The sequence below is a fragment of the Apis laboriosa genome, unplaced genomic scaffold (assembly GCF_014066325.1).
Source record: "Apis laboriosa isolate Shangri-la unplaced genomic scaffold, ASM1406632v1 scaffold63_cov154, whole genome shotgun sequence".
NCBI lineage: Eukaryota > Metazoa > Arthropoda > Insecta > Hymenoptera > Apidae > Apis > Apis laboriosa.
Window position 1 is genome coordinate 1048167 of NW_025223982.1, and position 14090 is coordinate 1062256.

The 14090-nt window shown below is 38.8% G+C and overlaps 1 protein-coding gene across 8 annotated transcripts in view; it reads left to right on the forward strand.

Annotated features, from left to right (window-relative positions):
* LOC122718425 (dystrophin, isoforms A/C/F/G/H) overlaps positions 1 to 14090 on the forward strand; it is a 420738-nt gene that overhangs the window by 401497 nt on the left and 5151 nt on the right. For all 8 annotated transcript variants that reach the window (XM_043943440.1, XM_043943444.1, XM_043943448.1 and 5 more), the window contains 2 exons: positions 11751 to 12010; positions 13063 to 13221. In XM_043943440.1, the coding sequence (XP_043799375.1) occupies positions 11751 to 12010; positions 13063 to 13221 (419 nt within the window). The remainder of the gene's footprint in view (positions 1 to 11750; positions 12011 to 13062; positions 13222 to 14090) is intronic.

The following is a 14090-nucleotide window of genomic DNA, read 5'->3' on the forward strand; positions in this document are numbered from 1 at the left end:
TGTTAATCCGATTCCCTGTGTAACGTTCACTGTGCGCCGCTCGTGGCAGTCGGCCGTGGTTAAGTCCGGATGACTGATTCGAGATAAGGGATAGGATCTAGATTAAGGGGACATGATACAACGGTGGTATAATACAGAACGAGGAAAAGGCGCCCAGGGGGCCGTTCAAGCCCGACAAAGAGCCACCAAAACGTTTCTTCTTCCAACGAGGAAGGAGAAAGTCCAAGTTTTGTTTCGGCGGTTAGATTATCGTGCAAGGGATGGAAAGATGATAAAGGGATGGGTGAAGTAAAGAGGTTTTTTTTTTCTCTCTCTCTCGTTAAATCGAAGGTTATCTCGTTATCGGAAAGAAGAGAAAATTTACGCGTTTATGGAAAATATAAAATATTCGATTTATAAAGTATCGCGATATTTGAAGAGTGAAGCAAACGTATTTCAGTTTTAGTTTTCTTGGTAGATTACGTCCATAAGAATTTAAACTTCCATAAAAATCCGCAATCCGTTTATATATATATATATATATAAGAATATCGGAAAAGAATATTAATTAGTTGATCTTCACTGTCCAGCTTACAGACAGAAAAACGAATGAAATTCGAGCCACGTGAATCGAACTCTTAACGAATAAAAATATATAACGAAACGCGTGAATTTACGTAATATTGAATTGCACGCGTCGATAAGATTCCATTAATAAGAGGTAATGACGGAGAATTACGGCCGGGGTAAAAGTATTTCGACTGGGAGGAGCGTATCGGGGCAGGGGATAATAAATGTTAATACGCATTTATTGCATCCATGGGGCGATATTAAGATCGTCAGCATGGCGTCGCCGGACTGGCGTCAGCGTTAGACATTAAAGGAGAAAACGATCCTCATAACGCTGATATTGCGCCAGGTATTCTACGGGCTCACGATTACGCCAACGTGTTCATCATCGCGTCTTTGAGCATCCTTACGTCTTTCAGCATCCTTAGATTTACCCCTTGACACTTCTTGGCGATTAATTTGACGATTATCCATTATTTTTTAATAACATTATATTTCTCCCGCCTAAATTAAACTCTCAAATATCGACAATTCACCCTTTTGCTTCTCGTTTTATTTTAACGGATGCTTACATTTCTTTGTCTTTAATCTCTCGATCTTGTTTCTTATCTTTTTATTCCATATAGGATATTAATATATCGGAGAACGAAGGCCAAAACGAATACATCCAAATTTAAATTGTTTATAATTCAATAAGTAAGCCTCGATCGATCATTTTTTGTGTACTAACTTTTGATTTTGCCCTCTCGAATTGATTCTTCAAACGTGCACCACCACGAATATATTATCGCCTTGTGCCACTATATTTTAAACTGTGGCATAAAATTCGATTGATTCCATTCGAGCTAGATTCGATGAATTGAATCATTCATGACTTGGGGCCGAATTCTTGCGAGTGTGAGACGAATATCGGATGCAGCAACAGCAGCAAAGGAAAAATCTTCGTCTCCGCTATTTGCAGAGCTAATTTTTGCTATTCGTTAATCGATTTACTTCCTACGGAGAACCTTATTCCGCGGGTTTCCCGCCCCGTCGAACGATAAATCCAATTAAAGATAGACATCCCCTGAATACTTTCATCGATTTCGCGTGACCGGTCGTTCTCATTTCGAGCTCAACGAAATATCATGATTTTCGATTACTCGCAGGGCGATAAATAAAAACGGAGGCAAGATGAATGTATTGGTATTTCGTTTTATTGCGTCCTGCATCCAGGGAGTGCGAATAAAATTCATAAAAATAAACGTGTCCAATAGTCGAAAAGGGAGAAAGGATAAATCGTATGATTTAAAGTGATAACTTTTTACGCGTGTTTTTGTAGTAATTTAACAGATAGGTTCTCTTTAAGATCTCTTCGATTTAATTCTCATTCCTTTTCGTTCGTTTTTCTATGCTCCTATTTTTTTTTTAATTTTTTTTTTTTCTTTTTTAATCATTCATCGTACGTACGAAAAATAATTCTTCTTCTTCTTCTTCTTCTTCTTCTTTCGTGATAAATAATATCGCATTAATATAGAATCAAATTACTGTTTGGAACACGATGCTTCCATCCATCGATTTTTCTTTTATGAAATTCTAATAACCTTACTACGGTGTTCAATGCTTTTTAGCTCAACACGTTTTTCGAGATACATCCATCTGTAAATTGAATACGAATTCAATCTTTCTATTCACAATCGAACTTTTCTCGTTCTTGCCTGCCTTTCCCTTCGCCCGAATTACTATTATAAACGGTCCACGGCAAATTATTAAATATATATCGCGGTAAATATAATTTCGATCGAAGCCCAATTAGATTCGCAATAAACAAACGCATTGATCAATATTATATGTGTAATGTATACAATTTTCATTGGAACACACTGTGTCGGCAATATATCTATGAAATAAAACGAATAGAAAAATCTTAAATCGAGTAAATTTATAACGTTCCGTCATAAATTTTATCACGCAAAATATTAAATCCTCCGATATAATAATGCCCCGCTTCATATTTAGATAGATAGGTTATATCGATTTTAAAATGGAAAACATAACCTATATTAGTGTTTAAAAGAATAGTGTTTAAAAAATTTTATGATTAAATTAGAATTAAGATTTATAATTAACAATTTGAAAATTTTTATTAAGTAGATAGAAAGTATCAATTAAAATTATCGAATTTATTGTTGATTAATTCCTTCATACAGTGCAAGCAGTAATATTTTATATCAAAATAAAGCAAATTAAACTTCAAACGATAATTTGCACCATTCCCGAATCATACTGGACTAGATTTTAAATAACATAAATAATAATCCAAAATACTGACAAAAATCACATGCACGAACGCATGCACTTTCCCGAATTTTCAATCGAGAGATGGAAATGGCGTTTCCATATTCCCCGAAGAAATATCGAAGACCGCGAGTTTAGTATGGTGTATCGAGTTTGTTCGATCGCATTCCCCCATTCAGGTGTGGAACGTTCGTACTTTAAACGGATCCCGCCATTTTAAGAGCATCTGCCTGCACAATTTCGCGGAAGAACGAACAGGAATACACATACGTTTGCACATACGGGCACAGGGGATGGAGCGGGGGGTGTAAAAAAGTGGTCGCTCGTATTCCGACTGAGATGCATTTGCCAGCCGCGAAATATTTTTGTCAATCTGTCCGAGAGCGCACACTGGAATATTTCACCGTGATATAAAACGACCCAGCTCGCTTAATGATCTCCCGCAAATGAGGCTAATGAATATACTTTCCTCGATATGATGGCCCCTGTTTTCGCGATAAAACCGGGATGGCCATACGTACAACGATATTTTTCATGAAAAATACGCGGATTTTTCCTTTTTTTTTTTTTTTTTAAACATTGAACATTTCGCTTCATATTTTGTATAGATATTTTTGATATTAACAATTTTTCCTCCCCTTGTTTCAGGAGTTGTGTAGTAAATACCACTGCGCTATTGTTAATTTTTCTCTTTTTTTCTCTCTTTTTTCTTTTCTTCTGATTCTCGTAATTACTCGTTTCTACAGATCCGTTTATGTTGACAAATTTTTGATATTTTTTTTTTATTTGTAAATAAAATCTGACCTGAATTTTACGAGCGAACTGTATGTTAATACAGTTTTAATTGCAACAAAATTTTATCCATGAAAACGTTAAATAATATAAAAAATTGAAGTTTTCGTCGTTACTTTTTTTTTTTTTTTTTGAGATGTTAGAAAAAAGAGAAATTGAATTTGATCCCTCTCTTCAGATCCCTGAAAAGCAACGCGGAAAGGCGCGCCACGTGGGGCATAAAATATTTCGATGTGTTGAAAGAAAGAAAGAAAAAAAAAAAAAAAAAAAGAAGAAAGGAAAGAAAAAAGAGAAGGCGCCAGACGGCGTAGGAAATTTTATTTTTAAAACGGTATGAATTTCCATACGTTTCAGCGATATTATACATTCGAAGAAAGGAATGCCAAAAACCTCGCGCGAAATCCTAGCTCTTCGCGACTCGCGACTCGAATTTCCGCGAATCGAAGTATTTTCACGACTTGGCGAGTTATTTTTATCGTTTTCACGGACCCTGACTTCCTTCGCCTCGGGAGAGACACACGAGACAAACATAAGAGAGAGGCCTGTAACCCTCTCCCGGCCGGGACGATTTTAAGATTCCTCGCACGCGTTCGCAACGTTCCAAGTCCCCGAACGTTCGCGTCGAGCGAGCGTTCTTCTCCCTACCCTTTCTGTTCATTCAACTTCCTCGAACATCGGTCGACATCGATGTGTTTATTAAACCGTGAGATGGGAAGATGAATGGAATCTTCGCCTCTCGCGACGTGACCATCAATCGACTTTTCTTTTTTTTTATTCTAGATCCTAGATCGCCGATCTATTGCACGATATGAACGAATAAATAAATCTCCCCTCCTCGACAAATCGAACGATTACGGGGAGACGAATTATTCATTTTCGCTCGAACTAATTATATCGGAGAGGGAATTTATCTATGCCGCGGGTCAGAGGCGTAAATGAATTTATCCTGCCGATTCTACCTTATTATTCTTCGCGTTACGTTACGACCAAATATTCTGTGTTAATTCTGTTCGATTTCAACGAAAGGGAGAGGATGAGTAATAATGTTCCTCCGGAACATATAAATCCGGTGACAAACGGATTTAAACTTGGTCGCTCGACTTGTCGGTGGTGGAGAGAGAGAGAAATAGAGAGAGAAAGAGAGGAGGTGAGAGGGTGATAGAAATTTCCAACGGAAGTTACGATTTTGCGTTATTTTATAAGAGGAGAAAAGGGAAACGTGATTAACCTAGATACGTCCGAATTAATTTTTGCGACGCGATTCGAAATTAATTTTCTTCCTAGTTTGGGGGTTTATACGACTCGACTGTATATTAATTAAATTCTCGGGAAAATTCGTCGTTTCGATTTTTGAGAAAAAACTAGGTTAAATGTATTGAACGGTATTTCCAAAATGAGATTATTATTATCATGTTGGAATCAATGTTCGCGAAATTTTCTCCAAATTCTAAGAACGATGTTCTTCGTTCTCCTGTGAATCTTATTCTGCATCTCCGCGTGCAACGAGCGAATCATCGGGAAAAGGGTATTCGCTCAAGAGGCGGATGCCTGTCAAACAGCCGGGAACATTTTCTTATAGAGAACGATTCTACAACGATCCATCACGAGCGAATAGCGATAGAAACGTTGACGTGCAAAATTTACAAAATTTCGATCATTTTTCCACTCGAACTCGATCGCAGCGAAGCATATTCAACCATCGTTCAACCATGTTTCTAAAAAAGAAAAAAGAAAAATTCGAGCAACGAGCCGATTCGCACTCGGAGTGAACCCGGGGAAAAAATAAAAGATCGAAGGGTATTTAAGGGATCGGGTCAAAAATGTTGTTTTATCCGGACAATGGATCGAACGCTGGGTCAGAATCAGTGGCGAGGAGAAGTGTAAGGTGAAGGTCTAGGGTACTTTGGCGGGGCTACGAGGCCAGATTTATAATAGATGCACGGTGGCGTGTTGCCAACGTCGAGGCGCCACAATATTGTCGCTTAGTCACCCCAGGCCAGGCCTTCTCTTTGTCCGGTTCCACGGCAAATCTAATAAATATCAGGAAACCGGGAAAACTGAATATTTACGCGAGAGTATTTGGCGAGGGTATTTGGCAGTCCCAGCCATACGTTTTCTTAACTCTTTCAATTCCTTCCCGTTCCACGCGCCGCTCCACGATCTCCCTTACTTTTTTTTTATTTTCCTTTCGTTTCATTCTCCTTCTCTCGGACGTTATTTTGATAACTTTATTTACCTCGAAGCTGATACGCTGCGTCAACGTGATCAACGAAGTGATTTCAACGAAGATCTTATTATAGATATTTTCTTCTTTTTCTCTTTCTCTCTCTCTCTCTTTTCCTCGATGAAAGGTAGTAGGAATTTACGGCGCGAGCTCTTCCTCTCTCAATGGAATAATATCACGCGAGGAATGTTTTTAACCACACCAACATACCGAGATAGGATAATCGAACCTCTTCATCGAACGGAATCTTTAAAACCTCTCGCGTTCTTTTCTTTATTTTCATCTTGATTCGTATCATAATATTATTATTATTATTATTATTCCCGTGTTTCTTTTATTCCTCGAGTGTTGCAATTTATTTATTTCGATTCTTCCCCGATTCTTTGATAAAAAAGGAAAAAGAAGACATGCTTCGCGATGTAATAATAGAATCGCTCACCGTTGTGACAATCAATTTTCACTTTTTACTTCGACACACCGTTCAAAATTCGAATTCCACGATGCAATATCTCGACGACGATTTTCGTCACATTGGTCACAGTTCCGGCGATTCTAGAGAAATTTAAGCGAGGAATCCTTGGAAAAAAGAAAAAAGGAAAAGGAAAAGGAAAAGACTTCGCGTTCAAACTCGTACAGAAATCGCCGATTCCCAAGAACCCCCCCGAACCAACTCACAGTTTATCGATTCGCGAACGCGATTCGTTTGCATCTCGGCGAGAAAATTGCGCGACGCTAATTATCGAACGGCGCTCGTAACGGCGGAGCGGGGAGCATCGAACGGCGCCAGACAATTAGCTCGGTGGATTCCGCGAAGAAGTTGGCCAGAACACGACACGGGGGCGACGGGGACGGGAGGAGGTCGCGCGCTCGAGAAGGAGGAGGAGGAGGAGGAGGAGGAGGAGGAGGAGAGGAAGGGAAGGAAGGCGAAAGCACGGCCGAGTTAACTTTAATTGCCCGGTTGGCTACATAATAAATGACATTGCAGACGGCCAAGCGGAGGAAAAATTGTTTCGTCCTCCGCCTCCAACACCCACCGACCATTCCTCCTGTTTCTTCTCCTCGTTCCCTCGCTGGGACGATTTCTGGCCCATATTGATGGCCGTGCAATCTTATTTTCAGCGGTGCATTCGTCTTACGACGCGTCACTTTAAGCTCTCGCGCCCTCTTTTCGACGGCGATTTATTATCACCTGGGATTAAATCCTCGCCAGGATTGAAAGGATGAAATTATCTTCCAATCGTTTTCTCTTTTCTTCTTTTCTATGTAATGTATATGTAAATTTTGGTCGAAGTATTCGCGACACTTTGAAAGGATATTGTAAATTTCTAGTTCTTCTCGACGGAATTCCGGTCCGAACTTAGGTCGACAATTCCTTTGGGTGGCAATAGATTCGATCATCGGTTCATTTAGCGATTTTGTAAACGATAACCAAGCTTACTTCAAAGAAAGAAACTTGCTCCGCTTCTTTTATCTGCATTCTTTCCTTTTTCGACGCGTGGATTTTTTCAGGCACGATTTCAAAATTTAAGTTCCATTTAAGATATCATTTTTATCATAATTTATCCAATTAAAATGTAGAATACAGTTTCTAATCCGGGAATGAAGAGATTTTTATGCAAGATGCGAGATATCTCGTGCAAGGTGCGAACGATTCATTGGTTAAACGTACGTGTTTTATTTTACGAGAATCGTGACCGACAAGTGACAAGAAAGGGGGAGAACATGTACAGCGTTTCATCGAATCCCCGATGGCGTCACTTTGACGACATCACGAGAGCCAACTTCCGGGAGTCGAATCGACTTTCCTTCCCGCGGCTTTTTCTTCGCTTTTCCGCTTTAAGAACGCGCTCTGGATGCCGAACAAGCGCCGCTTAAAGTACTTTCATAGCGGGACGACTAATTAGAGCGATTTAGCGTCCGTCGTCGACGTTTATTTGGAATGCAAATGCAGACTTTTCCCAACCCTTTTCCACTCTTCTCTCACCACTCTCCTTCTTTCGTTCTCCTCGTTGCTCTTTCCTCCAACCGACCCTTTTCCCTTTTCCCTTTTCTCGCTCTCCTTTCGTTTCTCCATCCTTCCATTCTCCCTTTCTCTCTTTCTATTCTATATATTCGTTCTGCCTATTGTTTCCCATTCTCCACCGTTCTCCACCTCCTCTGTTGCATCCTGTCCTCTATTCGTCCGTTCTTCTCGTTAACCCTTTCTTACACCCTCGTATAATTTCTCGCTCGATGCATTATTTTTTAATTTTTCGAGAGCACCTTGCGTGGAGCACCCTCTTAACCCTAAAACGCACGATTTTTGGGGATTAGCTTGGTTTCTTGGTCGTTATAACTTTTTTGAGGATTTTTTTAAAATATGAAATAACAATAACAATTAATCCAAGTCTAATCGCCTTGTATGAATCTGATCAAAGTATCTCTTTTCGTCGAATCCATCACGAAAATTTTAAAGCATTCAATCTCTGATTTTTAACGATTTGACGACTCTGATTCTAATCCATTTCCATTTTCTTCAATTATTATCGAAAGAAGAAACTGTAAGAAATTTCTTTGAAGGTTTAGAACACGCAAAAGAAAAAAAGAAAAAAAAGAAATAACAGATCTGTAAACTCCAATAAATATTAGGTAAAAGAGTTTACAAAAGATCGAGGATATCGGATGTCACCGAAGGATCCATCCTACGATAAATCCTATTTCCTCACGTTTCGCCCCTCCTTCAACGTTCCTCTTCAAACCGTGAAGAAAGGACAAGCGAAACACGTGATCGAGGCAAAGTGGTGGAAACGAACGAAGGCGAGTCGTTTTCTCCTCCGTTGCAAGTTGCGGCGGGTGTTTTCCAACGCGTGGGTTGGTTCTCTCGACCGCGAAGAGGCAGAGCGACTTAAGCGAAGAGAGGGTGGGACGGTTGAATGGGGGGGTAATCGAATGAATGGAAAGCGCGGCTGCTTTCGTCAGGCCGGCCTGAAAGGGATGTTAGGTGTTGTTTAAGGGTTATTGTCGCGGCCCTTTTGTCCCCTCTATTCGCGAGACGGAGTCTGCAAGGGTGCACACCACCGTCGAATGTAATTTATCGGAGCGGAAAAAGGGCGCGTTATCTCGACGACCGTCGCCAACGGCTCTTTCATCGGAAACCGTCGTCATCGTCCACGGAGAATCCACGAGGCGGCCTCTTTTCATCCGCTGATTTTTTTTTTCTTTTTTTTTTTTTATAGAATTATACATAGAGGTTATTGCGAATCCTAAGTAACGAGCACACCAGTGGAAAAGGATTTGTGGAGTACGAGTAAGAAAATTCTTCTTTAAGGAAAATCTGAGAAATTAAATAAATAAGTTTTAAAGTATGTGAATATTGTAGAAATTGAAGTGATGTAAGTATGTGGAATAGAGTCATTCGTTGCAATGAAATTTTGACAGAATTCCAAAAAAACTTTTGGCGATTTGTTGAGCGAGAAAAAATGAGTTGGACAAGCGTGGAAACACATCGTACGAATGATTAGTATTTCTATCGTATAAAATAGAATATTTAATTTTGCCAAGAAAATTTGTGAAATTCAACAACAAAGTAATTTGAGAAGTTTATAGGCAAGTGTGAAAGCTTCTTGGAAAAAATTTGTATCATCGTGATTTTCATTAGTGAAAGATGATAAAGTTCGAGGAATACGAGTTGTCGCGAGGTAATCGAGATATAATTCTGATATGCAATATACGAATATTTAAAAAATAAAGAAAAAATTTAATTTTCCCCGTAGCTTTTTTCAATTAACTATTTATTAACTTGTTGCTTGTCGTTTGAGACTCGTTTAAACAAGGAGGAATTCAATTTACCCGAATTACTTCAATCAAAACTCCGGAGATTTTCTAACTACTTTATTACCGGTTGACAAAAAGGAACTTGGAAAATCTAATTGTTTCAACCGTCTCCTCAATTCGATGCTTCTTCCTTTCTTGTACCAATTATTAAATCTTAACAAAAAAAAAAAAAAAAAAAGAAAAAAAAGATTAAAAATTTAACGCGACATTGAAAAAATACATGAATAATAATTAAACAGATTTTATAAATTTTATCTGATTCTGGTTTCACTTTCAATTGAAAAAAAAATAATCATAAGAATATTATTATATTCCTTCTTCATATTTTACATCCATTTTACAAGCTTAAAATATATCGTTAAGAAATTTAATTTTTCGCCATCTTTCCCAACATGTTTATCGTTAAACGAAATTCTTTCGTCGCTTCGCCATTAGTGTCTTTATCGCGAAGCAATCAGCACTTTCTCGGCAACAAAATACGAGAACCCCGACTACAATTTATAACGAATTTTAATAGCAACTATTACTCACGACTGAGACCATCGAGCGAGAGCACGAAACCTGGTAAACCGTAAACGTGATTTTCATGACCATAAACCTCTTCGTTCCTGACAATTACACTTGCAACTTTCTTTTCGAACGACGCCTCTCGTTCAATATTTTCGGTGGCGACGATATGTGGAAACCTTGGGACCCTGTTCAACCTCGCTCAAATTTCTTTTATCCAGCGAATATTTTGATATCCGATAAATGTTTTCCCGCGAGATTATTCATACATGATTAAAACAAATCAATTTTTTTTTTTGCAAATTATTAAATTTTAGTAGGAAAATAAGTGTGTTTAATTTTTCTTTTTTGGAGATATTGATAGAAATGATCGATCTCGCTTTCACGTAACTCATGTATATCTTTTTTTTTTAATCTTTCGTAGAAATTATTCGAATTTATACGGCGAAATTTCATGGATTGATCATAAATTTTTATAAAATTTAAAAATAATCGTCGAGGATCGTGTAAAATTAATCAATATTGACGTATGATATTGTTATCAAAGTTTATCGTAGTGAAGAATTTTACTTTAACCTTAATATATTAACTTCAAAATTATTTCTATTGATTGTTTGATTATTTCTGAGAGTTCTTTTCTCAACTACTTCGTGGACAGTGTCTATCCACAATCAGTGGTGAAAAATAATTTATCATCCCCGAGAACTTCTCTTAGACTTCTCTCTTTCCCACGATGAGATTGGAACTTAGAAAAATTTCTACATCCAGTGGTAGCGGAGTAGAAGTGCGGGTAGAATTCCAGAGGGGATTTCAGATAGAATTCTTCAGACAACGAGAAAACATTAAGAAAAGGGAGAAATTCGACAGCAAAAAATTTAGAGAAGAAGAAGAAGAAGAAGAAGAAGAAGAAAATGTCAAAAGATAAATGAAATTAGAATTACAAGGATAACTACAAACGTAATACAGAAAAAAGTAATACGAAAGCTTGATCATTTTAACATGCTCCCTGCGTTTCTCCTCTTTCCTTTCCAAACAAGGCGAAATGCAACGATGCCTCAATTCCATTCTCTCTTTTCAAATCTCCGTATACGTCTTTCTCATCTTATCTCCCTTCCTTTCTCCCCTCCCGATAAATTTATTCACTCAACTTGCACGTTGCAAGGAACACTAGTACGTACAGCAAGATTTCGCCGCTATTAAAGACAAATTTTTCTTCGAGTTTACAACGGGAGAGGGAGGGGAAAAGAAAACGAGAGAAGCAAAAGTTATCACGCGTATTATACACTTAAAAGTTTAACGTCCTGGTAAAATCATAGCAGCGCCAACCGTTTCGTTTAAACCGGCGCGAGAAACTTTCCGCGCGAGAAGAAATTGCGTTAAAGTTTGGACTTTAAGCCTGCCAAACTGCATCCCCCTCTTTCTCTCTCTCTCTCTCTCTCTTTCATCGTTCTTCGCTCTTGAAATATTATCGTCACCGTTTGGTGACGAGCCAAATGTTCAACATTTTTTCTTTTTTTTTTTTTTCTTTTAAATTTATATTTCGTGAAACGTGAAGGAATAAAGAAGAATTTTCGTTTCCCTTTCGCAGAAAATATGCGTGTTCCAAAAGACGCTGGAGGATCTTTCGTCGCGGATGGCCGGCGCCGAGGCGATCCAAAGCGGGTGGCAGAATCCAAGCGACGCGAACGAGGCGACGGAATTGCTGAAGCAATTGGAGAAATTCGGCGAACGACTGTTGCCCATCCAGAGGAGCATCGAGTACGCGAACGATCAAGCGAGCGTCTTCGCCTCGAGCAGCGTCATCGTTTCTCATGCTTTGCTGGCGAAACTCGAAGATCTCAACACCAGGTATGCAGAATACTAGGAACGCCTCTTCCTATTTCAAATTTATCTCGCTAATGCGACTAGCTGTCTCCACTTAAAGAGGAATTTTACTCTTTACCTTGGATCTTATTATACGTATGTGTAATGTATGGGATATTTTAAACGGTAATATACTTTTGGTCTTCTGAGTAAGTGATATCAGTAATTCCAAAAGCTTTTGAGAGGCTTTTGTCGCGGTTGAAAGAATTATTAAAGAAGTAAGGAAGTTAGGAGGAAATTTACTCGTTTGAAGAGAAACGAAAATAGCGAGGCGAGATATCGCATGTGTTTAAACACAGATATAATAAATATCGATATCGATTGTAATCTGGAACTCGCGCTAAATGGTTCGGTATTTATTGCGACATAATGTGTTCACCGTGTACAGTGTGTTTTACATTATTTTAATAACTTGGGCTTCATCCGCCGAATAACAAAGAGAATTTATGTAATATTCCCCAGATACGCGAAATTATAACGCACGCACTTCTAATTCAAGCTTTTAAACAACAATGTTATACTCACTCCACACTTCTAAACTCCACGATTATTTACATATTCTTCTTTTCGCGTAGAATAATACGCTATTCAGTTGTGCAACACTGCACTTGTCTGTTTAATGTAACGTTTCACGATACGAATCTTCCATCCAAAGATTCAAAAATGCACAACTTCACCCTTCAAACGCGAATAAAGCTATCGATATTCATTTTTCCTCGACACTTTTCTTCGAAGAGAAAAAGTGTGCAAAAACAATATCGCGTGCAAATTGTGGCATTTATATAACAAAATGGAAACCACACTTTCTTATCACGAATATTGATATTCTTCTTGCAATCATTAAAAGTTAAAAGTTTTAAATTGATATCTATTATCGTTAAAAAAAAAAGAAGTATACTTAATACTCGTTCTTTTTTTTTTTTAAATCTCGCAATGATTCTAAAAAAAAAAAAATGATTCACGAGGATTACTCGACATCGTTGCTTATTTTTTAACCATCGCTCGAAGGAAGCTAAGTTTTTCGCGTGTTTTCGCAGGTGGAAGGTGCTGCAAGTGGCGGTTGACGAGCGTTACAAGTTGCTAAGCGGATTTGGAAAGGATGGCAGCACTCCGGGTAGCCAGGCTTTCCTCGCGAGCAGCGTGGAACCACCATGGGAGAGAGCCCTCACACCCGCCAAAGTGCCTTACTATATCAAGTAATCGATCTTCCTTGCACCGAGCCAAACCCTGGCCGGTTTAATTTATCTAGAGAGGGAGAGAGAGGGGGAGCCACAGGATCAGGAGAGGGGCGCGATCTTAAACGCAAACAAACGAATAATTGATGAGACAATTGTGATTCGAAAGGGGGAAGAAGTTCGCGAGAATCTCGTCTGGAGATTTGACGAATATTTAGTCGAGCTTTTGGTGCTTGCGAATGGATGAAACGATAGAAATTCTAATTTAGATCGACGACCAAATTTGGAATCGAGGAAGGCTCGACTCTCGATCGAGGAATATTAGTCGCGTATTGCGATTGGTCGAGTAAAATGTTTTAATCTTGATCGAAAAACGAAATCGATATTGTTCGATATTCGCGTCGATTTCGAACCGTGTTTTATATCGTTTACACGTTATTAAAAGTTACGATTACGAATTTCAATAGAAATATTTCAATACGGATGGATGGAAGGTTTTTCTAAAAGTAATTTAAAACGTGAGAGGCAACTTGAGGTAAAATATTAACTGCCGGCGAAATGTTAAAACTGGGAAGGATTAAATTTTAGCTTCCATACTTTTCCATAACTGTCATAACCAGAGAGACAGGTGGAAAGAGCAGCGCGAGTCGCCATCTTGCGGGTCCCTGAATCGAGAGTTAAAGCCGATTTTGGTTCGCCCCTATATCCGGATCATCGCGAAGACCATAGAATCCGATGAATTCGCGAATTCGTCGAGCCGTGGATAAATTCTTAAAACCTAGGCTTGCCTCTCGTCGAGCCAAGAATCGCGGCCGCGGATTTAATAAAGATTAAACAAAGTTCTCCCACGAGAACTTTGCCAACTTCCCTTTCTCCGTGATCCGTGGCTG